General features: G+C 38.1%; 1 protein-coding gene across 1 annotated transcript in view; it reads left to right on the plus strand.

Moving 5' to 3' along the window:
- The window catches only part of unc-13 (protein unc13 homolog), a 153827-nt gene that overhangs the window by 12851 nt on the left and 114304 nt on the right, over positions 1 to 26672 (plus strand). The window contains exons 2-3 of the mRNA XM_017906283.1: positions 15843 to 15886; positions 23135 to 23225. Coding sequence (XP_017761772.1) covers positions 15843 to 15886; positions 23135 to 23225 — 135 coding nt within the window. The remainder of the gene's footprint in view (positions 1 to 15842; positions 15887 to 23134; positions 23226 to 26672) is intronic.

Below are 26672 nucleotides of genomic sequence, written 5' to 3' on the forward strand. Positions count from 1 at the left end.
GGAAAGAGAACAGGAGGAAAGTAATGAAATGAAGTATTCATGACCCGCAAACGAGCATGGAGCATATTCAAAAAATTAGAACGTCCAAACAGACAGCGCAATTGCACGTTTGCAATTCATGAGCGAGGGTGAATTGTTTTCGAGGAATTACAGACAAGAGATCGCTGGTAGAGAGAGAGAGAGTAAATTTCGCGTGTATTTGTGATCCAAGATGAGAGCGAAACGCGTTCGAACGGACGTGTCTGGTCGAATAAGGAGAGTCCAGTCACGATTTCGAGAAACCCTTGTCGATACCCTGGAATAGTCTGTTGGTACGTTTCCATTCGGCCGTGATTCATGTGCCATGCATAAACCAATCGATCCTTTGCTGAATTATTTCGAACGAAACGTACAAAGGCCGCCAGTTCCATTTACGAACGTGGAACACAGCCATCTGCCTCTCGAGACGCTTTTTGAACGAGATCCAACGAGCAAACGCCCGGACCAATTGTGTACCATTTCTCACTTTTATATGAAACGAATTAAGAAGCAAGTAGACAAAGATGGAGACCCGGCGAAACGAGGGATACGTACTCGCGTCTAGTGACGTTAATTGTGTATCTATATTGTACGATTCTAACGATCATGGATATTGTATATGTATATCGTCACAGTGTCATTGTGTCTAACACGTTCTTAGCCGTCTTTCCGGTCCAACTCGGGGCTGCGGTTGCTCATAGACTCCCTTGGATCTTCGTGATCGTCGAGTGACGTCCCGTTCGACATTCCTACGAAGCTAGTTCCCACTGCAAACAAGACGACATACACATGATCAGTCTAAAAGCAAGAGTACACGATTCGTGCATGAAATGCAAGTGTCTTAGGTAACCATGTCATTAGAGACGACGGTTCGATCTTACCTTAGGCTTCCATTAGCGTTCGAACTGGTCCTCGGATAGGAAGGAAGATGATCTGTCAAAGACGAGAGATTCGATATAGTTACTTCAGATACGAATCACCAGGACGTCACTCGACGGTGTACCCTAGAGCTCACGACTCCGAGGATTCTCGCAGCAATTCTCGCAGCCTCAGCTTGCGACCTGCACCCTACACGCGGGATCATCTTCGAACTCAGACTTCGCGGTGCCGCGTGGCGTGGTTACACGAATAATCCTCGCAGCGATCTGCGTGAGAAAATTGCCGAGGGATCGGTGAAGCAGGAAGATCGGTAAAATACTTCGAGCTGGTACAGCTCGTTAGGCACGCAACAGCGTCCCGTCTCGCGGGATATTCGCGTAGTAGAGTCCTAGTCTGTGTGAGGCAAGTTCGCGAGGACCTGACAGCGTCGGGAATCCTGCGGCCACTTCCGGCAAAACTGGAACAGAATAGAGCCGAGGTTACACGCGAGTGTTCTAGAGCGGACGATTAAAACCTCTGCCGATGCAGGCGGAGCTGAAACGGAACAGAGTTTAGTCTCGTTAGAGACCACAGAGCGGAACAGAGAGCAGGTGGAAACAAAATTTGCACGAGCGTTCGTGGAAATTGGCGTAAACGCGACTTAAACCGCAAGAAGGCTGAAGAGCTTGCCACCCTCGCCGAAGATCAAACCGCTCGTTACTGGTGAGCCAGGCACACTCGTGTGGGCCCCGGCTTTGCTGCGGGGGCACTCGACGGATGTGGCCATCGAGCAGCTCGTTTCCGGCTTGCGGGCTCCTCGCGGAACCTCTCACTGACGCGCACGCACACGCGTTCCACTCGCATCGGGTCACGTACACACACGCATACAACATGCACACACACGTCAAAGGTATATCTAACACGTATTGTAACGGTACTATAGCCTACGCGGTAGTTTTGTGTCAATTAATAACGTAACGAAACCGTTTAGCCGTGTTTTCTCCAGGGGGACAGAATATTACGTAGGGTAAGAAGCTTTCGTGTGATAACTGGCAAACGCGTGGCGGGGAGGAACGTGCAGCCCATTGGTCGCATCTCACTGGCTCATGCCAGAGTCTAGGCATTGGGGTGGAAGAAAAGAGTGAGAAAAAAGGTCGATGTCGCCGTTTTTGGTCACATTCGACGTGATGTTAGATGGTTGTGTCCGGTTGCTCTTCGAGGGATGGAGTGTGTAGATGTTGGAGCGATGTCGTCATGTCAGCCACGTGGGGATGATGTTTCTCGCATTGCAACCGGTTCCCTTTCTCGGCTGCTTTAATTCTGCAAGCAGTGTAATCGGATTACTCAACTAGTCTGGATGACTTTGAGGTACGTCCAGTGTGCAGGGAAACACTTGACAGTGTTTTTGTGGAGAAATTAGGAGAATGAGTTGGGTGAGTTGAGAATTAAAAAGAAGGAAGAAGTTAAACGATACCTGTGGAGAAAGGAAAACGAGATCGTGAGACGCTGATTTTGTCCATGAAGTATTAATATCTAGATAGTGCATCAGCTTCCTGTCATGCTTCGCGATGAACGTTTATAGCAGGCTTCGATTAGCTCAGTTTACTTTTGTATTTACTTTCGTATTTCACTGCGATGTTTCCGAGGTTTTCGTGCTTTCCATTCATTCCGTTTCCTTCCTGTTTTCAAACGCAACGAGTCGGGCGAGGGATGCACTGTACACCTACGAACGTTTACCGGAGGCTTCTAAACAAATTTTCAATGTGAAATTGAATATAGACGCTGGAGCTGCTTCGCGATAATTGTAATCAAGGATATAAAGGGGAAATACAGTTTGGAATTGGTTTAAAAATAAAAGGTCGAAGTAAATTTTGAATTGGACGACCAACTTGGAAGAGACAAATGTATTCCGATGATCCTTTTTATCGTAGCTGAGATCGCTGTGTGATAAAGGAAGAAGGTATTTATTCTATTTAACGGTAACGAGTGTTTGAGAAAGTAGCTGAGATCTTGCGAGTACGCTGTTTGTATCACCTTAATCCCAAGTGGAGGAATTGTTTAGCAGTTTAAGCGGCGAACTGCTGGAGGCAAGGAACAAGCCTTTAAAAAAGTAACGCATAATTAGATCCTGTTCTTAACTTTTTCGAGAACAGGGGCAAATTTGCTGTTCCCACGAAGATTTTCCAATTAAGAGCAGAGAGAATGCATAATGGCCTGAGAGCGATAACTAACAGTGCATAAAAGAACTTAAAGAAATACGGAGGGAGGAAATTAAGGAAAAGTCAGCAATTAAAAGTTTCCAAGCATTCGTCTCGTCTCTTTGAGGTATCTCACCCGTGTATCGTCTTTCACAATTAAAACTACCTTAACAAACATTCCTGATACCTAAAATAATTAATAACGCAATATCGAGGGAAATATTCCATAACCAGTGAAAACTGTTATAATTTCTAGGAAAATATTTTATGGACCGTGATATTAAAATAATCATTAAATAAATTCCTTTTAATTTTCTAAAAGACCCCAAAAATACCGGTTCTTTTTTTACCCGTAGAAGCATCGTTACGTCATTTTTATAATCGCGACAGCAGCGGAAAATTACACTCGAAAAGCTAAAAGCACTCACCGTTGCTCATTTGTAGCACATCCAGCGTCTGCCCTTTCCGACTTCTCTGTGCATTACATTTTCGCCGGTATTTTGCTCGTGCTTTGCAGCGCCAACTTCGATAAACGTCATCTTGCCCTGTGTCGTATCCGTCGTGGTTAAATTCCCCGTTTAACCAGCGTAAGACCCGTTGTCTCCGACGAAATTCCCCACAGCCACGAACTACGTTGTACCATGACGGTTGGACCGCGACGCGAGAACAGCGACGCCTTAATCGAATTTCGCGTCGCGACCGGCGCGCCATCTGCAATGGCGCGGACCCGCGTAAACGTGCGCGTCGGTTTAATTTCAATTCTCTCGAGCGACAAAACGCACGGCAAAAAGGGGCACGAACTTTGCTCGTCCGAAGTTCCCATAATCGTGTAATCCTCTTTAATATTTGCACACGACTCGTAGAAGGAGCGCATTTAACTTTAACCATTTATCACGGGACACCGGGGCCACGTGTTTCCATGCAATCCGCGGCGAGCGAAATTATTGCACGCTACGACCTACATCATGCAGCCGGAAGTATGAACTCCGGGAGTTCCATTATCTCGGGGGTGGCGAGAATCAAGCAGATAGCCTCGTGCCGCTGTATTAAAGTTCGATATTTTATGAGTCGGAGCGCGCAGAAATCGTCCGCTGGTTTCCCTCAGAAATACGCTCTGCTTCTCAACGTAAATCACCATTTTTCTCTTCTTTTTCCAACCCGGAACCCGTGCTTTGCATATACCTCTGACGATTTTATCGGATGCACCGCGACCCTTTCCCAGTTCGTAATTAATTAATTTCTAGTCGTGATTCCCAATGTTTTATTTTATTTATTTCAATCTCGTTTCGATTCTCTATTTTATTGTACGATATTGCAAGCCATTCAAATTTGTAACGAACTTTTTGCGTGAAACTTGGGACGAGACAAATGCATCGAACGTTGCAAGGTTAGTGTATCATAATCGAAAATATTTTTAAATAATTTTGTCCTCTCTTGCATACGATTAGAAGAACGCTGGGACTCAACGCGTTCTCACAGGAAGCTATTCCGTCAACTAATCCTAGCCCTCGCATGCAGTACAATGCGAACTATACTACGTGCTATGACACGATAACGGAGACATGGAGGTACTAGTGGTCTAAGCTTCGAAGCTTACCCTTGACAGCAGTGCTGTAGATCCTTTAAAACCTATTCCGACGTTACCCTAGTAGTGCAATTAGCCAATCGAATGCATTAATTCATACGTACACCGTATATCTAACACCTAGTGAAACATCCATTCATCTTCGGACCCTTCGCGAAGCTCTAGGAGCAACGATCCTTCATTAGCAATTTAAAAACCGAACTACGCCCTCTAGCAAGTATATTCCGAAGTCTCTTCAGTATTACGAAGATCTAGCGATCCACTGATAAGATACAGTATACCATCTTTATACGACACCGTGTATGATAGCAATAGATTTACCAAATTTTTATCGAAGCTCGTTGCAGCTGAATTTTGTAGTACGATGTAACTCGTAGGTAGCACAGTAGGATGTTAGTAAGTGATTAAGCTTTTACGAGATCTAACGTTCCAAAAAGTACAGGATCCCGTTTCGCGAAAGGAGGGCAGGATTTACATCCAGAGGATCTAAAATACATTTCGCTATACGAGGCAGACTATAAAAGTGACGCGGCTATAAAGTCTTAAAAATCTCGGACACTTGCTGCACGTACACACCTAACCTCAAAATCGCGTCAGCTCGGAAAACGCGAGGTCATTGTACACGAGAAAAAGAGGCTTTTCCTACTTGCGCAATTTTTACGACCACGAAGGTATTTTGTATAATCGAGATTTCCAAATTGACACTTTTCTATGTGTGTGTTTATAACGTCGGATAAGTTCGATCGTTCGGACCGTTCGAGAGGAGATGCGAGTCCCTTGCACGAGCGAATTTTCGAGTTCGTAGTGCCATGTGCTCTCGATATCGAGGATCCGGGGTCGATTTACCGTGCAATTTACTACAGGAATTTTTCTATGAGGAACAATGGACCGTTTTCGACATCTTTGAGGCTTTTATTAGGCGATACCTTTTTGGACAGCCATTTTTACTATGGTGATCTTTGCTAGCTGTTTATACACCTCTTTAGACGAATAAGTAGGCATTGCGAAGCGTGGAATTAGTAGATCGTCGTTTTTGAAGCGAAGTATTTATGATCCAAAGCTTCCCTTTAGCCAGGACAACTTGAGAAGAAAATATTCGACTTTGGTACCTCCGAATCCTCTTAGGATCGTATCTCATAGCACGGGTATGAAATTTTCAGCGTCTCACGATCATGGGAGAAGCGTTAGGAAGTTGTTCCCCGACCTGGCTGACTATGATAATATCCTAGCGAAGAATTATAATTGTCATGGGAAAAGTTTCGACTGACGTCCCGCATCTTACACCAACTGCTAACAGGCTCCACTTGTTCAGCAACTTTTTTATAGGTAAATCTTCTTTATAGCTTCTAACGCAGCAATTCATCGAATTCTAAAAGTGTCCGTTAACTGGATAGCATTAAGCTTTGTAGAAGTAAGGTATAATAACGTAGCCAGGCAGAGGCAAGGGCAGAAGCAGCGACGCGACATGGGATTTTAGTGGTACACGGTATATTGGAAAAATTGCAGTGAATCGCTGTCAGGCTGGGTCTAACGACGCAAACCGAGCTAAAATGCACGATTACACGATAATATACAGGGTTCCAGGAAAGTTTCTTATCTAGATACTAGTCATCATCGTCCCGAGTATTCTCCTGTGAAACCAGGGAACAAATCTCTTTCTCGTTTTCGTACAAATTTACCAGTGCTAAACGACCATTTGAAACTTTGCATATACCAGTGTCACCTTTTATATCGTCAAGCTATTAAGAAACCAATTTCCAAACCGAACAAGACTTGTGTACAGTCGTCGGAGTCCGATACAATCTAAGAGCTTACTCATACTTGTAACTATAAATCCGAACAACCAGTTCTGTCAGCGATTACTCAGCACCGGATAGCTCTCAGCTACAACAACAATTACGCCTAAGCTACCAGGACCGATGATCATTTTACGCAACGATCACGATTAGATTTAACGCACCCGGGAGTCGTGGGAATTTCCATGAAAGCGCAATCGTCGGGTCAATTCCGGAAATATTGTGTACGACTGAAATTTGAGGCACGTTTGGTGCCATTAAACCGTGATCCAATGCGGTTATTGAGCGCTAACGCGCATTTCCAGGCGTCCATGTTTGCGCCCGAATGGCTATCTTGTCGGCTGCATAAAACGGCTTATCGCCGCGAATTAAACGACCGGTTAAGCCGACCGTTTTATTCGAAACGCTCGGGGATAAACCACAGCGTGAGCCGTGGGATGACTACCAGGCTAGCACGTGGGATCTGTAACTGGCTGCTCCACTAGCACAATTAGCACCATCTATGCCGCTATCGTTACACGCGTACAGCTCGACATATCACTGTACACGCGTATCACGGCGTTCTTGTTATCGCTGGGATACGCGCAGGGTTGCTACTTATCCATGCTCTCCCCGTGTTCCATTGACCCTCTTTCGTGAATCTTTCATGCGTACAGGCCCGGTTGTTTGTTCCACGCTGGAATAGTTTGCGTTTCTCGCTGGCTGAGTATGTTCCCTGTTTGTTTTAATTCTTTGCGTTGGATGGATATTTGTTTTCCCCTTCTTTACTCGCTCTTGTTGCGTTTTAAAAGCCTTTTTGTGGGCTTTCTTTGGTTTTCGCTTATTCAGTTCGACAGTAGCCATTGTCAGGCCATTTCGAATTGTCTGTCTTGTCTGAATGCGTGGACGAGTCTTCTCAGATTTATACTGTTCCTATTTTGCTATATCCTATGTTAGATATGATCTTGGTTATTTTTTCTTTTGCTTTTACATTAACGAAATTTTTCAACGTCCACGAGTTTATGAGTTTCGTTTAAATATCGTGCTTCCTTCTGGTGAAAAACTTTCAGCAAATTTATGGTCCTTTTCCAGTACTTCTTCCTGTACCGTATACCTTTTTCGTTTTACCTTTGTACGGCTTTGTTTAATTTTTTCCCGTCTTGATTCACCATTGTCGTACTCCTTCATGCCCTCTGTTCCTTTTCCGCCATTTCGTATACTTATTTCTTGCTTCGAGAGTTTCAGAGAATGCCCGCTTTTACCTTCTATGATTTTCTTTATCCTTTAGCCTTCTACTTCTTCTTTATAAGAACCAATTCTTAGACATTTCCTCTTCGTTCATTATTCCATAACTTTCCTGCCTTCATTTATCATCTCTTTAATCTCTCAATTACTCCTGACTCCTTTTTATCTCTCTCACTTTTTCTCATCCCCTGTAATTTCTCCATTCTTCAAATATCTACCTCAGCCTTTTACTTCAATCGACTTGATACATTTCCATTCGTTATAGCGACCTGTGGCCTAACACGTCGGGTTGTGAATCGATTCAATTACTCGTATGCATATCGGTCATTGGGATTGTTCACAATTTTCGCAGTTTGCTCGAACAAAATGCAAATTTTCCAGGGGTCGTTTGCTTCGCAACAGGAGGGCAGCTCTTCCACTGACGTGTTCACAGCGCGTTATTGTCGCCCAGCTGCAAGTTTACGCAGCGTGCGCATTAATCATAGCTACTACAGCGATATGCAAATAAAGCGCCGATTCTGCGGTATTCTTGTTTGCAAATCACTGGAACAATTCCCCTTATGTTAACATGCGAATTTTAAATCATAACTAGTCGACAATTCTCATTCTAATATACATATAATACCGCCTGCAGTCACACTTGCTCCATTTTCTTTCCATGTTTGAATTTTTATAAAATTTGAGGTTAGTTTAGTAATTGATTATTTTCACTCTCCTCTTGTATACTTTCTCTTGCATTATATTTCTAGAAATTTTTATTCGATTTCTCCATCTTTCAGTTTCACATATATATTTTTACTTAACCTGTTAGTGGTGAAATCTTGGAGTGATAGATAGAAAGCTGCTTTCTTTATTGCGAAGCAAAGCCTCTGTTATGATAAGACACGTAGCCAGAAAATTATTATAACCATTAATAATTTTAAACATATCGATAGGAATATCAAATTGTTTTCTGAAATAGACGAATTATTTATTAAAGGAATTTAAATAGTTTACTGCCGCGGTATACGTTCAAAGTCTTGACGCAGAATTTCGGTCTCGTTTTATGCGTTTGCATAAAGATTTCTAATTGACGGATACTCGACATAATCCAGCGCAGGACCAAAATCGAAAAACGATTGAATAGCGCTCACAAACATCCGATTGCAGTTCAGCTGACTCTTATCTAGATCAGTGGTTCCCAAGATGGCGATTGCTGTGAAATGTGCTGGAAAAATTTCAAAGACGTTTGAGAGAGTGCAAAGTAATTGAAGAATATAGAAAAAGTGATGAAAAAATCCTCCTACCTTTCATATTTCTCAACTCATTATGAAAATTGCAAATATGAATTATGATATTTTTATCGCGATAAATTTTCATGTTATACGAAAACACCTTTGAAGTTCACTTCGTGTTATTGGCGATCATATGGGAAGATAAGATTGCACAACCTATAATATTCCCCTATATATATACACGTTTCGTGCTCGTTCGACCGTTTTACAACTTTCAACCTAGCAGAATCCTATAATTTTATTTGCGTCCGTAAAAAGAGATGAACTCCTATCACCTGTGTAGCATATTACTCACGTATGCAAATCGAATACTTAACCTTACTTTCCTACGCTTGAATTTCTGTACGAATATTAAGTTGAAACAATTCGATTTCTACAATTACGTGTAGTTTTAAAAGCAATAAATATGCATTTCACACGAAACTTGTCAATATCAATCGTATAAACTCGAAAACATTGACGTACATACAGTTCTATTATTTTATTTATGAATTTATTATTACTTACCGAAAGAGTCGATATCAGGTATCAAACGTCGACAGGAAGAAGTAATTACATCTTACCGATTTATCTCAGCTTGCAATTCCACATGATTCAATCACTTCCTGTCCCGTAACATTTTTGTCGACGAAAGGTAACAAGAACGCGAACAGTTAAATTCTTCTCTTATTCCACTACCGATTACTGCTCAGAGGACAAACGTGGCAAATATGGGTCATATTCCATACGTCTTTATCGAACAAGCTCGCAATGCATTGAAACGTGACCCACTTGTTTCCTCGTTTACCGAGCACTCTTTTATATTTCACTATTCGCTGATAAATTACCAACCACGTTCTTCTGACCGACCGAACCACGCTAACGTCGCCATATTACCTGCGCGCGCATCATGTTTTCGCTGTCTCGTTAAGCAAGTGCGTGCCGAACTCACGTTTCTTTTGTTTTCATTCTACCAACATCTATTCGGCATTTACATTCGGAAAAGGAAGTTGTGCAATCGTTTTTGAGGAACAGGAAAAAGGATACTTTACCAGATCGTATTGGGAACCACTGTTTCATGAAAGAAGGTTAGCAAAATCGACTTATATACTGCATCACGTGTATTGCGTCTTTTACGTACCCAAACGAGATTCGTATATTTCGAAGTATATTTCTATTCACCACGCTGTCCATGTCGACGGAGATTAATCGTGGTCACCGATAAATCTTCGTTCCTCTCGAAATGTGGTGAACATGATAGACGTTCGTGTCTATTTGAATCGTAACGATACATCGCGAAGTATTTAATGCAGATTCGTCTCGTTCGTAAATATAAATAGACATCTGTTGCACGAATTCTACAGATTCTTTAACACTCGCGGAGTAACGAATATTTAAACGATCGATTCTATCATAATACCTCGGTTGTGAATAAATATCGAGTGTCGTGTGTAATAAAATTAATGAAACTCGAGTCGAGGAGTGACGTTTGAGATTCCTTCGAATAAATTCTGTATTTTCACAGAGACGAAATTTCGTTACACCGCACTTCGCAGACACGTATGCAAATTTCATTAACTCGATTTGACCGTTTGTTTGCGTTTTCCAGTGATACCATTCTACGTTTCGTTTTATTTCGAGACAAAGTTAGCCAGACTGTTAGCAGCCGTAAGAAGCGTGTTGGAAAGATTCTCGGAGTCTTTGCGGCCATGTTTAGCCTCAAACCAGACGCTAACGAAGAACTTCGAGTAAATCTGACTTTGCAAACTTCACGCTGCTAAGATACAGCCGCTTTCAGGGTGAACATTAACACGTTGCTAGCGTATAATCAGCAAAGTTAACGGAGGTAGAAGAGGTTAAAAATATCGTGGCAAAACGACCTCCAGCAACAGTCACGCAGATGTTGATGTACCGTTGAGATGATACGATAACTAATTCTGCCAGCTACGATTTATGAACGTTTTTAGACCATGATGCCTGCTCGAATTAAAAGGGAAGTTATCGCTCATTGAGGATAATAATTTCTTTTTCTAATCTTGAATTCTACGCGAAGTATGGTCGCAAAGTCTATGATAATTTTGCAGACACGCTTATCGCGATGAATAGAAGTGTTTCTACTGTAGTCTCCTTTTTAATTCTATTTTAGAGAAGACTACCAAACCTGTATACGTTTAGTACCTTTAATACGTATTAATATAAATATGGAAAAATAATATTGTATAATAATACTTGTATCTTTTCTGCTTAGGATACATTGTGTTACCTAACATAACTCATGTTAGCCTTTCTTGTATAAGACGGAAACAAATGGTAGAGATAGGAAGGATAAGAAAGGATAAGAGGTTAAGTCATCATATATCATATATTAAAGAAAGAGATATTTATATCGCTATGATAAATTGACCATAAACGATTCAGGTAAAGTCTATGATAAATTAAAAGTATAACTATAAAGGAGAGAAAGCAGGTAATATATACTTATAAAATCCAAATTTTAAGTGAGCAACTGCGAAAAGAGCGAACATACGCGACAGCTTTGTTAGGTAGTCACCTATCATCCTGGACGTATCAATCTCACGTATCAATCTCTTCTCACATATCATCGTGTCGCAGGTTTGCAAGAACCATTCACACTGCAAATCCACGCAGCAGCCTCTTCCTCGTCGTTCATCGATTGCAAACCAATCAATCACCGGCTCGAAAATCCCATTCTTCGAACACGAGATTCCTGGGGCATGGATAAGCAATAGCATCTCCAAAGCTGTATCACAAACGTCACCTCGTCGAGGCACCGCGACGACAAAATTTCACTTTAAATTCCCTAATAGTTATTATAGCGAGATAAACGGAAAAATTCTGCGCCTTTTATAAAGCTAGAAGTCTTTGTAAATTCGTAATTTACAATTTTTCCTGGCCATCCCTTGAACGCTATTAGAGTTCAGAAATTAGCTACTTGCACTGTCTACTGGAAGTTTAGGACTATAACGTATTTCAATGAAAATTGAAACATTGTAATTGAAATATTCTACTTTGCTTTTATTTCACTTTATCTTATGAATCAGTAATACTTATTTTTTGTTACTTGAAAATGATAGGATTGTGAGTGAAATTTGTACAAGAGGTACTCGAATGTGGAGCAGTGGAATCAGAGTAGCAAAATGTTTTAGGTTAAAATTTTTAACTTGAAAATTGTTCAGAACGAAACGAATTATTATTAACAATTGAAATGTCAAATACAAACGAAAGGAAATAACTAGAAAAATAATGAAATAAAATGAAACTTCCGGTTGATAGTGTATACATCTTGGCCAGCAAAGTATCGCCGAAGAATGATATTAATAATTAGTCAATATCGATGTTCCTCACGCGTCATTAAACGAAAAATCGTCGCAGTGTCCTGTCAGGCGTCCACATCGTTTTATCGCACATTTTCTCATATCATGGATGTCGTTTACCATTTTCTAAGCGTTCATATCTCGTCTAGGAGACAGAGGGAGGTTCAACCACGAAAGGTACTCTGTCTTTTGATTAAAAAGAAATCATTTCATCGAGGCTTCTCGATCTAGAGTGAATTTAGGCAGTCGTTGATCGTGAATTGCACAGATCAACGTGACCATAAGGGGAGGGTACGTTTGTTAAGGCCTAATGAGTAATAGGTAAAACGAACAACTTGTTAGCAGTGTAATAACACGATATTTTCGTTGTTAAGTAAACGCTTGTCAGAATTATACTCGCGAAGCGATGCTATTCCAAGTAGGTTATACGCGTATAGTAACTACTCAGTTTGTAATTAACATGCCTTCGAGTGCGTCTCTGTCGAGGATTGATAACGTAGTGTATCCATGAATGTTCCTCTGCACCTGTTCCTTGAGAAACGAGGCTTTGTTTCAGTCCTTTATTGCGTTTCTATGATGAATTGTTCCTACTATCCCAGTTGGTAGATTGAATAGTCTGTTTAGAGAGTCTATTTATTGCGAGTATATTACTATTTGTAGCTCTGAGAAAATACGTACCATATATTTCACTTATTTTTAATCTTACCTTATTAAATATCCATATAACTGATTCTTAAATGAATTGAATTTTGATGAGAGGAATATTTAGAATTCTATTTCAAGAAGATGTAGTAATTTTTTCCTGTGAATGCATGATAAAGATAAAGAAAAAGGACCAAAAATGTAACAGACATATTGCTTTTTATTACAAGAGTAGGTAATTTCGTTTGTCTTTTAGTTACACGTGCTAAAGCACATACTCTCCATCATATCGACTCAAGTATGAACTTCATTGTAACAAAAATCGCTGTTAAACGTTATTGACGTTAGTCGCAAAGGCGTGATGCACTATCTGCAAAATGATTTTGCGACGTGACGCCATTTTAATTTTCTGACAGCCTATAATAACACGCAGCTAACGTGCTTAAGCTATCGCTTTCAAGCTTCATTTTCATCGTCATACGATTAACTCTACGAAGGTATAGAGTATCAAATCTGATGTTCCTTTATCCCACCTTTACGAACACTATGGCACAATATTAACCCTTTGCCCTCGCAAACCAAGTTGTTTAAAATAAAATCACGAAAGCCCAGCGCTGACACAAATTACTTTATCGCGATACATTTTCCAAAAATTTCGATTCTCTTTTCTTCTCGTGTGATTACCGATAATCTCGTCGTGTCCTCTGAAAATAAATATTCTTATTATTCCCTAGATTTACTGTACTACCGAGAAGAGACAATCGAGTGCGAAGGGTTAAGATGTGACAAAGAATAATCGTTTGGAAAAGGACATCGTTGCATAAAATGCAACACACTCGCACTTAGCTCAACGAATATCCATGCTCGTTTACGTACCACCATGACCATTCCATTCGATCTTCTTCCACGTTCCATCCCGTTTCTCCATGAATTTTATAAAACTTACACCACGAGAAATTCTCAACGATCGAAAATTCGCTTCCTATTTTTGCTACGCGACTTTACAACCGCGGAAAGATATTCCCTCTATCTTTACGACTCAACGAAGACCACCAGATTCCATCGCGTGCATTACTCGCTAGTTCTCGCTAGGAGAAAACTCGAGGCCGCGTTATACTTATCCGGTAGACGTACTCGAAGGCGCCCACTTCGTGGCTAAACGTGAACAAAACAGGTAAAACAAAAAAGCAAAAAAAAAAAGAAACGAAAAATTGTAAACAAACAAATAACGCAAGCAAGCAAACGAGGGGGGAGGGAGGAAAGCGCGAAAATAAAAAAAAAAAAAGAGAAAAGCGAAGAGAAAAAGGCGGATACGAAATAAAAAATTGTCATTGCTCCAGTGTTGTCTAAGTAAGCTTCTCGGGTGAAAAGAAACCCCCTTTTCCGCAAGACTGTTCACGCGAATGAGTGAGAATTAGGGCAGTAACGAGGACAGGTAAACGGCGGTTGAAGGCGTTGAACGTTGGGATGAGAATGTGAACCTGCGGCTCTAACTCTAAATATACTTGTTACGCTATCCATAAGTTTATATTGTATCTCTATCGTGACAGAATTTACGAAGTATTGTACGTGATATTATATTTATACGGGCTGTTACACACTGTCTCCAATCTTCCATTCCTCCGTGCGACACCGGGCGAACGAGACGGATAGGCAGATGAGGCGCAGGCGAGTGCTAAACGCGACGAAAAGAGACGAAGAATGGAGAACGAGAGGAAGAAGACAGCGTGGAATTCGTCGAGAAACGTAGAAACCGACTACCAAAGTTGTAATCAGACCGGCTACCAAGACCAGATCGCGAGACAAAGCAGAACAGAGGTAAATCCGACAGAAAGAATCGTCCAAGGATGTTCTGATAGATGCAAGTTAGGTGACGAATTTTGGCTAACGATAAGAATTTCAGTGTCCTTCCACCAAAGTGGTTACATCCTTGGAGACAGTAAGCCAGGGGACGCGATCACCCTGGTCTCGGAGGTTCTACAGGGTTATCAGAGTCAGATAGCCGGATCAGCGACGTGCCAGCACGAGGTCGTGCTTCAAGCCTTCGGGCACTGTGCAGAAACTTTTGATTAACGACCATCGATGAAGGTACAGGAGTGGCACGAGGAATTAACGGCTGGAAAAAGGGTGTACCCGTGGTGGAAACGCAGAAGATTAAGCAGAAAAGTTGCTGTCTCAACCCCGGCTGCGGTTCCCGCGGCTGTCGGACGTCGCGATGAGAGCCGTGGCTAGTTCACGGGGACAAAAACGAGCGAGGGAACAATGGCGGAAGAAAGGGACAAGGTGACAGCGACGAAGAGCCAGCTAAGAGGAAAGAAGGTTTTAATCTGAGTCAACAGTGGCGGAAAGGTGGTCGAGACGGGGAGGACAGGGAGGAGGGAATGGTAGCAAAGGTAGAAAAAGGAGATGAGAAAGAAGAGGAGAACGTCAGAGCACAACGAGAATTTCTTCCCTTTTCTAGTCGTCCCTGGAGTCGTAACTCGACGCGAGAGGGCAGGAACGAGCGAAACCACCCTCTTCCTCTCGGATCCTCTGTCAGCGCTCGATTCTCTGTTTCATCGGAGCTTCTCTTACCTTTAAGTCGACGAAAAGAGACTGATTTGTGTACAGGGCAAAGCATTGTGCGTGCATGGCCATGGGAAACTAGAGAGAGGAGGCGTCTGCTGCCATCTGGTGTACTTCTCGCGAACGAGGGATTGATGGGTAGGGTGGGGAGTAGATGGCGCGATCGGTTAGTCGGTTTTCACTTGTTCTTTTCTCGATGGCGAGACTTTGCTTCTCTCTGGTTTCGATGGTCACGCGTTTCCAAAGACTGTGTACAATATTTTTTCGTACGCCTGCGCCGTCGTTCGCGCGAACGCGCGTTCTCCCTTTGGTTTTTTCGAACTGTTACTAGGCTTGTTTCTTAATAAACTTGTTTTTTTGTTTGTTAGAACGGCAGCGGGCCTGGTGGCGAATCCGGTGGACGAGGCAACGGGTGAGTACCATAAGACGTCTAGCTTGTAGCTTGTTTTGCAGCGATCGTGCTACTTTTACTTTTCTCTCGGTTTTACTTTGCTAACTTTCTGCTAACGGTACACGCTATTTTCGTGACTACCGCGATTATCGCGTGGAATCGTTTTTGCCCTTCATTGCACCTCTTTTGATCGAAAATGGTGCCTGTAAAGCGGGAATAATGGTTTGGCTGATTTGTCGACAGAGTTGATGCCTTAATTCTGAATTGTATAATATTTATCTAATATTAATTTACAAATATAAAATAATATTTTATAAGCATTAAATATATAGGAACTTTAATTAAAAATGATAATAATATATGTATATAAATATAAATATAGAAATATCAATATTATTAATATATAATTCTATTAATTTAAAATCTAGACTATTATTTTCAATTAATAAATTCAAAATATTTATGAATACATGTGAAGAACAAATTATAGTATAAAATATTAAATAATATCACGTTTTCGTTTAATATTCATTTATATTTTCACTGGGTCAAGCAGCCATTTAAATGTAGAAAAATATTGAAAAAATATTCCTTTGATAATTTTGTGAAATTAAATTATTCTGTAATTAAAAGTAGTACTAAAAATATTTTTATTGGATTATATTTTCGTTTAATATCCATTTGTATTTTCAGTAAGTCAATTATGCATTTAATTATACAGAGTGGCCACTGAAAGATCGAAGGATACAGAACAAAAATAATTTTTGCAACCACGTGTTGGATTTTAACTTTTTATTATTTTATTTGAAAATATAGTTATTGAAATCTAATAAATATTTCCTTAATATTTTTATCAAATTAAATTAATCTGTAATTAAGGGTATTTAGAAGAACATGATCAAAAGGTCATTGGAATTGTATTATACCTATTATACATAAAAATTCGGGAAAATGGCGCATAATGGTGATCAAAATTTTTCTTCGTAAATTATATTTCCAACGTCGAGCAGTTATTCCCAATTTTCAAAACATTTGATAAAAGGAAACGCATGAAATGATAAAATAACACATAAAAACGAGGAGCAGAGAAAGAATTTTGATCGTAATAACTGCAAATTTTACGTCTCGTGTTTTACGATGAAAATCTCTCGACTGGAAAGGACTCGGAATTCTTCTCCGTTCGTGTTGCACATGTAAGACAGGTAACTCAATAGCGGGAATTTGATTCCGTGAAACAATTCGTCGTAAAAGAATTCGGATCCAGGAAGAAACGAGGCTGCACGAGCCTGGTTTCTCGTTGAATCGGGGAAATTCGTCGGTATAAAAATTCTCTCCCTGTGTTTCTATTAAAATCCCTTGGCCAATGACATCTGACAGTGGAATTGGTCACGTGAATGACGGCTCTTTACCTGTTCCTCGATTTTTCGATTTTTCAATTTTTCGATTTTTCCATTTCCTTTCTGAAAGGTTTTTCAATCGTGAAAAGCTAATCTCTCATTATACTTTTTCGTCTATTGTCTTTGGCAATTCATTTCGTAGGTCATGGTTAATTATGTTTTATGCTTTTGGTTCGTTATATTTTCCAATTTATTTTGTTCTTTGTGTTTCCTTGGGATTTTTGGTGGGAAAGGATTGGTAAAAGTAATGATAGGTTACAATAATGATTGGTCATTCTTTAAATAGTTCTTAAATTGTGATTAGCTTGATTTAATTAAATATCTGATGGAAAAATTAAAGGATATTCGTGTAGAAGTTTAATTCTTTCTTTTTTCTTAAGGAAAAGAATTTGGAAAATTTTGATTGTGTTTTTTTTAACCTTTTGTATAAATTTTCTTCGTTTTATTTGTCTACCAGTATCGTAGTATTTAAAGGAATTAAAGTTATAGAGCAACAGATTTATTTTAATATTTCAAGGAAGCGAAGATTCGTAGACAGGATTTTTACACATTTTTAATATATTATTATATTTTTATAAATTAGAATTTTTACAAGTCTTGAATATATTATAGAATTTCTGTACATTAGGATTTTTACAAATCTTAAATATTTTTGGGAAGAATTTTTACTAATTAAGATATTTGCAGATCTTGAATATATTTTAGAATTTTTATAAATTGGGGCTTTTATAAATTTTCAGTATATTATAGAATCTTTATAAATTAGGATTTTTACACATTTTTAATATATTATCAAATTTTTACAAGTCTTGAATATATTATAGAATTTCTGTACATTAGAATTTTCAGAAATCTTAAATATTTGGGAAGAATTTTTACTAATTAGGATATTTACTGATCTTGAATATATTTGAGAATCTTTACAAATTAGGATTTTTACATATTTTTAATATATTATCAAATTTTTACAGATTGGGATTTTTACAAGTCTTGAATATATTATAGAATTTCTGCCCATTAGAATTTTTACGAATCTTAAATATTTGGAAAAAATTTTTACTAATTAGGATATTTGTAGATTTCGAATATGTTATAAAATTTTTATAAACTGGGATTTTTATAAATTTTCAATACATTATAGAATCTTTACAAATTAGGATGTTTGCAAATCTTTAATATATTTATACTTTATATATATACTATTTTTTGATTTCAGTCTCATAGTTTTCCATTTTTAATGATACATCGTACGATGAATGAAACCATTCTTCAGTCGTTTGATCTTTCAAAAGCTGCAATTAAAATTTCTTCAGAAGATTATTATAAATCGCGAATATTTTCTGTATCAGCGACGTTTTATTAGCTTCAGTTAATATTCCGAAATGAAACCTTCCAGTGGTCATTACGTTCACCACGAATGGTACCTTGCTCTTCGCTCATTTCGCAGCAAAGCTCCGAAGGAAGCTTTGATCTAGACAGCAGTTGACATAAAAACCAAGATCTTCGACGAGTGACAGGCCTCTTAAATCGGGTCGACTCTGAAAGTGTCTCTTAATTGTTGCTAGTGCGATCCGACACGCTTCCGGTCTAATCGATGGTCTCGTTTCCTCCTACAAGGTTTCTTTCTTCAATTTCTCTCCGATGTACGAACACTACGAGATCTCTTTATATATTTTTCCCTTTTTCCTTTCCTTTTTATTTAACTTCGAATCTTAAATATTTTTTAAAATATTAAATATTATTATATTTTTAAAAATTTTGTGCATGAATATTTCAAAATATATTCATCGAATCTTCACAATTAAATTTTCTAATTTGTCTACAAATTGGTATCCTTCGACGTGAATTTGTATCGTATTTAAAATAACGAAGAGGATTTTTAGTTGCATTTTTCAACCCAATTTCTTTTAGATTTATTTTAGGTTTATTTTAGATTTATTTTAGAGGAGATTAGAAATAAATCAAATTTGCAGGTTTATAAATAATTTTCTTCCTCTTCGTGGCAATTATATCGTATATCGAGGTACAAAATGAAGGAATATTGATTTCTTAATGGTGGATGAAATAATAATAATAAGAACAATTCTTTATTTAATTACAAAGATTATCAAACACAAATATTTAATTTAAATATTATTAATTTATCACAATCATATGTTCACACCTCTTCTCACTATTACAACTCATTGCAACTGACCTATGCCAAATCACTTTCGTTTTTTCCTTTCTTCTTTTATACATTGCATTAACATACATTCTTTATTTAATTACAAAGATTATCAAAGAAATATTTAATTTAAATATAATTAATTTATCACAATCACATGTTCACACCTCTTCTCACTATTACAACTCATTGCAACTGACCTATGCCAAATCACTTTCGTTTTTTCCTTTCTTCTTTTATACATTGCATTAACATACACAATTCACACAACACTTTAATCATTACACACATACTCATTTATTACAATAACCTGAATTCATTAGATATTACCATCTCATGCATACTTGATCCACTCATCCCTTTCTTAGATACATAGCTCCTTTATTATATCAACACGTATATATTAGGTGAAGTAAAAAGAAATTTTTTACATAAATAAGGAGAAAAAATCCTATTGAATTGCTATAGCCGAATATTTCGATTCGATAGGATTTGGCTTAAAAATTCAATTTTATTCACATTTTCGACTAATATCGTGGTGAGCTAATTTCTTTACATAAATGAGGAGAAAAAATCCTATTGAATTGCTATAGCCATTTCGATTCGATAAGATTTGACTTAAAAATTCAATTTTATTCACATTTTCGACTAATATCTTGGTGAGCTAATTTTTTTACATAAATTAGATTTCTTTTTACTTCACCTAATATTTAAAAATCTATGTAAGCATTACTACTTGATTTAAATTTTTTGATAGAGGAAGTTATTTTTGAAATGGACGAAGTGAATTTGTCATTGAAGCTCGTTAATTGAGCGAGAAATTCATCAGGTTGAAAGCTACTGGCTGTTTGTGTAACTCCCTTGTCGTAAAAGTCGACCATCTCATTGTCCAGCGTTTAGTCGATCGCGTTACGAGCACGCAGAATTGCTGATTAAACGTTGAAACGCGTATAATGGTAATCGATTCCTCGAACTATCGCATAGGCGACTTGTTGCCCGACAATTAAATTGCTGCAAATTGTTCTCGTCAATTTATTGAGGATTAGTCTCTTGGATCTTTTAAAAATTAGCTCGCAAAGCTTTATCTTATACTTTACGTTGACCCATGATTTATCTTAAATTTTAATTCTTTGGCATTTCACTGGTGTACGGAATATTGAAAATTGTCATTTGAAATATCGAGTTAATTTGAAATTTGGGAAAATGGAGTAATATATAATTCGAAAATATTTTATGGAATTTGGTAAAGATGGAAAAACATACTATACTTAATTTTAATTTTAATTTTTATTTTAATCTAATTTTAGAATTTTCTAATTTCTAGTAATATTTTATTTCTACCAGAGCTTCGATTAATTAATTAACTCGACACGTCAATTAACAGGTGAACTGTCGACTCACGATGCATATACCTAAACACAATACACGTGGCTGTTAACGATTAAAGTGACATAACAAAAATAGGTAGATAATAAATTAAAATTGCTTACGTTCCAACACTCGCTACCAATCTCCATATCAAACGATGCCATCATCACGATGGCATACAAGAAAAAATGGCCGACAACCATCGATCTAGAAAGCTTGCAATACAAAACACCAACCCTAATTGCAGTTCGACCGAACCTCTTAAAGGTTTGCGTGTCACCTAAGTGGAAAAATGAAGAAAAGTAAAGCACAATAAGTGAAATAATTCCAAAGTGATAGATTAGGTTACACCATACTGTGGGAATGGTGAACATGGCTTGATTAGGGTACGAGGTCACCGCCTGTGACAGTACTATATATTCATACTTAACCCGAAAATTAAAACCACGAGTCACACTCGGGATACTCATGTTTGACCTGAAATATCAATAACGAGTCACACTCGTGATATTCATGCTTGACCCGAAACGCCGATCACGAGTCAGACTCGTGATATCCACGTTTGGCACGAAATTAAACAACGAGCCTTACTCGTGATATTCAAGTTTGACCTAAAATTTTCATCACGAGTCAGACTCGTGGAAATAGTGCAAGGAATTAATTAATATCTCGAATTTAAAATTGTCTATCGATATGCGTAGTATACTGAGGTAAAATAATTCTACGTCTTACAATTAATTTGCACTTCTTATTTACCGTTTTGAAAATACTTTATGGCAGAAAGTCTTCGAATTACTATGTTTCTCTAACGAACAGATCGTCGAGTGCAAAGAGTTAAATTGGGTTATCGTTTAGTCGCAACGATAAATCACGATTTCACCTCGTGGCTACCAAAACACCGGTTTCCGTGCTCATAATCGGACCCGAGATCTTTCCGATCCCCGATACTTTTAATTACAACGGCTAATCTCCGTATCAATTAATTTCCCCTGTAATGCCCATTTTTCAAATTCCCTGATAGTCGGTTAATTTCCACTGGACGAATCCGAGTTCGGTGAAAGATCGGAAAGTGTTGGGCGATAATAATGAGAGGAGAGGTTCGGATCAGCAGGCGAGTTCTAGGGTCCCTAGAAACTTCTGATCGCTTAAGTAGAGATCCTCGGAAAGCCGATTCCCAATTTGACCAGAAACTTCGATTACTTTCAGCGTAATATCGATTTGGCCTAACTCGGCCAGGATTCATCGTGATCGAATAGTGTCTAACCCGAGATCGTTATGGTGTCCATAAATTCCGCAACCGATGGATCGGTGCAGGCACACTGATATTTTATTTTGCGATGTACTACGCGGTTTATTACGAGATTATCGCTGGAAACGATCGCCCGCCATTTTTAATATTTTAAATTTCAGATTTATGGAGTAGGATATCGTAGGAGAATATTTTATCGATATTTCAAGGCCGTTGTTTATTCGTATCTTGATTTATCTTGGTTAGTTTCAACGATTTGTTTGGAATAGTAATGGCCTCGTTGCGGGAGCCAGTTGGATTCGTTCGGAATTTATGGCAAATGTTATTATACGAATGTCTGTGTTGATTCGTTTGCAAATAAAATATATCGGTGTGTGGAAATTAAAAAGTAAACGGTGGCTTGTGTTGTCGTTGCGTGAGAGTTATTTATTGTCAATTTTGAAAAGTAAGGAAGATAAAGATTGGAACGTGTAATATTTTTAACTAGAAAATATCGAAATTAGAATATATTTTAAATAGAAAATATAATAAACCATTATTCCCAATTTATTTGCACATTAAATTCGATTAAAAATATTTCTATCCTACATTTATTCTTCATCGTTAATTTGATGACTCATTTTTATTACGGATTCTTGCATGATTCAGAATTCCATAATTCATAAAGAAATATAAAACACAATAAGATTCGAATATTAATAAGCATATCAGTGCATGTACGATATTCACATTACGTTTATCGGAGATATTGACCGTGGTGGCGCTAGTGAGTTAAATGAGAGACTTACTCGCGAAGAGGTTACTATTCTCGAACAAAAATCTGAATGAACTACTTTTCTTGTACTATATATGTTTTGTTGAGCTATAAGTAACGAAGATATACATATCCACAAACTTTTTCAGAACTATAGTTATTCCTAAGACGAAATATTTTCTTATAAATCACAATGTCTCGATTTTTGAAACGATAAACGAGCATTCTCGTTCATTTATGCTCACACGCGTCTACCTATTCGATCTCTCCATTCTACATTTATCTAGAATGTTATTTATCTTATATCTAACATTTTCAATCGCTATTCTTTCAGGCATCCGGGAGACAATCCTTTCTACAGCAACATCGACAGCATGCCGGACATCCGGCCGCGCCGAAAGTCGGTGCCATTGGTCTCCGAGCTGGTACGTAATCAATTGTCCATTAACCTAGCCGAACAATGTCCTCTCGTTTATGCATATATGGATATGTACACGTATAAGGCACACGGACGCGTGTTCGCGTTGTCCGTGCCGTCCATATTCGTGGAAGTGAACAAGCGTGCGACGACGGTGCCATTTTCGTCGCCACCGTCGCCCTCGTCGTCGTCGTCCTATTCGTTCGTTGTCCTCGTCGACGTCGTCGTCAACGTTGTCCTTGATCGTGGTCGTCACAAACAATCCTCGGATTCTTTGCATTTCCAAAAACTAAACGTCACGTGGTTATCTAAGCAGTTACAAAGACGCAAATAGTTCCTAGTTACTAGATTTGCTAGGGAATTTTCATTAATAAATCGTTTCACTAATTACCGTAGGGATCCGATGAATTGACACATAAAACACCACGCTGGGCCCTAGAGACCGGCGTTAGACTCTCCGTTCAAGCCCCACCGGTCAAATAATTCCAAATTACTAGATTTGCTAGGGAATTTTCATTAATAAGTCGTTTCACTAATTACCATAGAAATTCGATGCATTGACACGTTAAACGCCACGCTGGGTCCTAGGGACCGGCGTTAGACTCTCCGTTCAGGCCCCACCGGTCAAATAGTTCCAAATTACTAGATTTGCTAGGGAATTTTCATTAATAAGTCGTTTCACTAATTACCATAGAGATTCGATGCGTTAACGCGTTAAATACCACGCTGGGCCTTAGGGATCGGCGCTAGAATCTCCGTTCAGGCCTCGCCGGTCCGTAAGGCCCGGAAGGGCCCAATTGACGGCTAACTGTGGTGTGAACGGAACGGTACCGTAAAATCAGCATGGCGTTTAACGTGTTAACAGTCAGTTCCACATAATTTCTGCGTGTTACACTAGGGACCACTGACCTATCACTCGTCTGTTATTAACACTAGGTTTACGGGCGCTATCTGTATACCTATTTCTAAGGACACCTGTCAAATTGACAGGTAAAGGAAACCACGTGCCATTTTTCTCTAATTTTTAGTTTAATTTAAAAACAATTATATATTATATTAACAATCTTAATATAAATTAACTAAATCTGTTACCATCGTATCATTGGCGCAACCCTTCCGTCAAATTGACGAGTTCCGTAAATCTAGTGTTAAATAAACAAACTCTGCGCTAACAATTTTTGTTACCATTTTCCTTTTCGTATTATTTCTCCTGGTTTTTGCTTCAAGCACGAAACGGAGTATAAATATTGAACCCCATAAGTGTTATTCGAGCACTTACAACTATGTGAATAATTTATAATGAATAGTAGGGCACTTCGTTATAAAATTGTGACAAATTACATTTGTTTATTTATTTATCGCGGTCAGATTTTACTTTCAAAGGGAGATAGGGTGAAACGAGTTCCGTGGTGGAAAACTGGAACAGTAAATCGTTTAATTAATTCATGAGAGGAGCAAGACATACGTGAGGTCATTTCAAGACCCTGAAACTCTAACTCCAAGACCCTAGAGTCTTCGAACTAGCACGTGGCTAATAAAACGTTATAGAGTTTCACGAAACCGTGAATTTCACGTTAGATATCTGTAATGTAACCAATTCAAATTTAAATTTAACGTAGAATCGGTGCAACTGAATTTTGAAATTTATACTTAGAGCCCAAACACTGTCATAGATATTATCCATAGATGACGTTTTGAGCAAAATTTTGTGGCATAGGAGTTTGTATATTTATTTTACCGATTATCTGCCAGGTTTAAGTTAAACAATCATAGGAAATGAGTTTAAGACGACGGGAATGTGTGTTATTCGTTTTGAAATGTGGCTCAAGACTGCGCTGCAAATCCTCTTTGACACAGCCAATCGAGGATTTCATTGAAGCTGCAGCCATCTCGAGTCGGTATTAGAGACCACGGAAATAAAGTTTTCCTATTAAGAACTCGGTCTTTATCGTTTTGCTGCAAGCGGGGAGGCAGTTTGGAAAGTGAAACCGGAATCTATGCGACTTTTTCGCTTCGTGCTTTGCTCAACTCGCGTTAGTCGTGAACACGCTCGACAATCGGTCGGAATTGATTGCCCAAGCTTTTATCGAATACGCGAAATCACAGCGTGCGAAATAATAAAATAATTTTAATGGAATTTCGATGGATATTTGTATTTCGAAATAATTTTCTTAAATTAATTCAATCGAGAAAAATATTTTCCATTTCTTCGTTATTATACTTTTCCATTTTTTCTCGCAGTTTTCATTCGATGTATAAAATTGGAATAATAAAATAGTAATCGATTTTTGAATCATTATTATTTTAAATTATTTTAAACTACTATTTGAAATTATTTTCTTTGCTTAATTAACCGAAATTAAATTTTCGAAATAATAATATAATTTTAATGGAATTTCGATGGATATTTGTATTTCGAAATAATTTTCTTAAATTAATTCAATCGAGAAAAATATTTTCCATTTTTGTCGCAGTTTTCATTCAATGCATAAATTCGGAATAATAAAATAGTAATCGATTTCTAAATTATTTTAAATTATTTTAAACTACTTTTTTAAATTATTTTCTTCGCTTAATTAAACGGAAATAAATTTTCACTTTAATTCCATATATAAAACCAGAGCATGCAGAATAATAGAGTACTAATTAATTTTTAATAGCATTCTCTGAAATAATTTCCTCGAGTTAATTGAATTTAAAATGATATTTATAAATCATTTTAAAACTTTGAAAAATCATTGAATTTGTTAAATCGAGTATTTATAAACTGGGATATTTAATATCATTATTATTTTACAATATGAATTCTTCAAATTAATTAATTTGGTAATTGTTATTAGACGTCGTGCTGTAACAAGAATCTGTTTGCAGATCGTGTTTTGTCATTACCTTAATATTTCGTTGAAAATAGAATTTCTATATTGCCATATAAAGTGAATGGAGAAGCAATATCGTGAGTTTAAAATCCAAGCGGAATTTAAATTTTGCCCGCGTAATGATAAAGCTGGAGCAATCAATTTATTTATGAGCTCTGCGAGTTGCCTGTACCTCTTATTCCCGAGAATATTCTTTCCCGGTTCGTTTTCGCGATACAAATTAATTAACCTTCGATTATCTTCTCATCCTTTCGGCCACAAATATTTTCCCTCGAATCTTTGCCACAGTTTTAATTTAGAACCGTTTCTCCGGCTGATATTTCTTGCCATCCGACTGAATTATCGTTTCAATGAAGCTATTGATCAAAGGAGCCGAGATAAAATCAATAATATTTTCCACTCTCGCCATTCGTATCGAGAAAATTGATCAAACTGTTTGCATAGTAACGCGAAATTTGTCTTCGGGTTGTCTGAATCCGTTTATTCGTGTCGTTTTATGGCCAATTTAAATAATCAATTTCGTAGCTCCGTTTATAAATTTATTCGTTTCCAATGGTGTATTAAAATCCATCTTCATT

The sequence above is a fragment of the Eufriesea mexicana genome, unplaced genomic scaffold, assembly GCF_001483705.2.
Source record: "Eufriesea mexicana isolate 0111107269 unplaced genomic scaffold, ASM148370v2 scaffold5271, whole genome shotgun sequence".
NCBI lineage: Eukaryota > Metazoa > Arthropoda > Insecta > Hymenoptera > Apidae > Eufriesea > Eufriesea mexicana.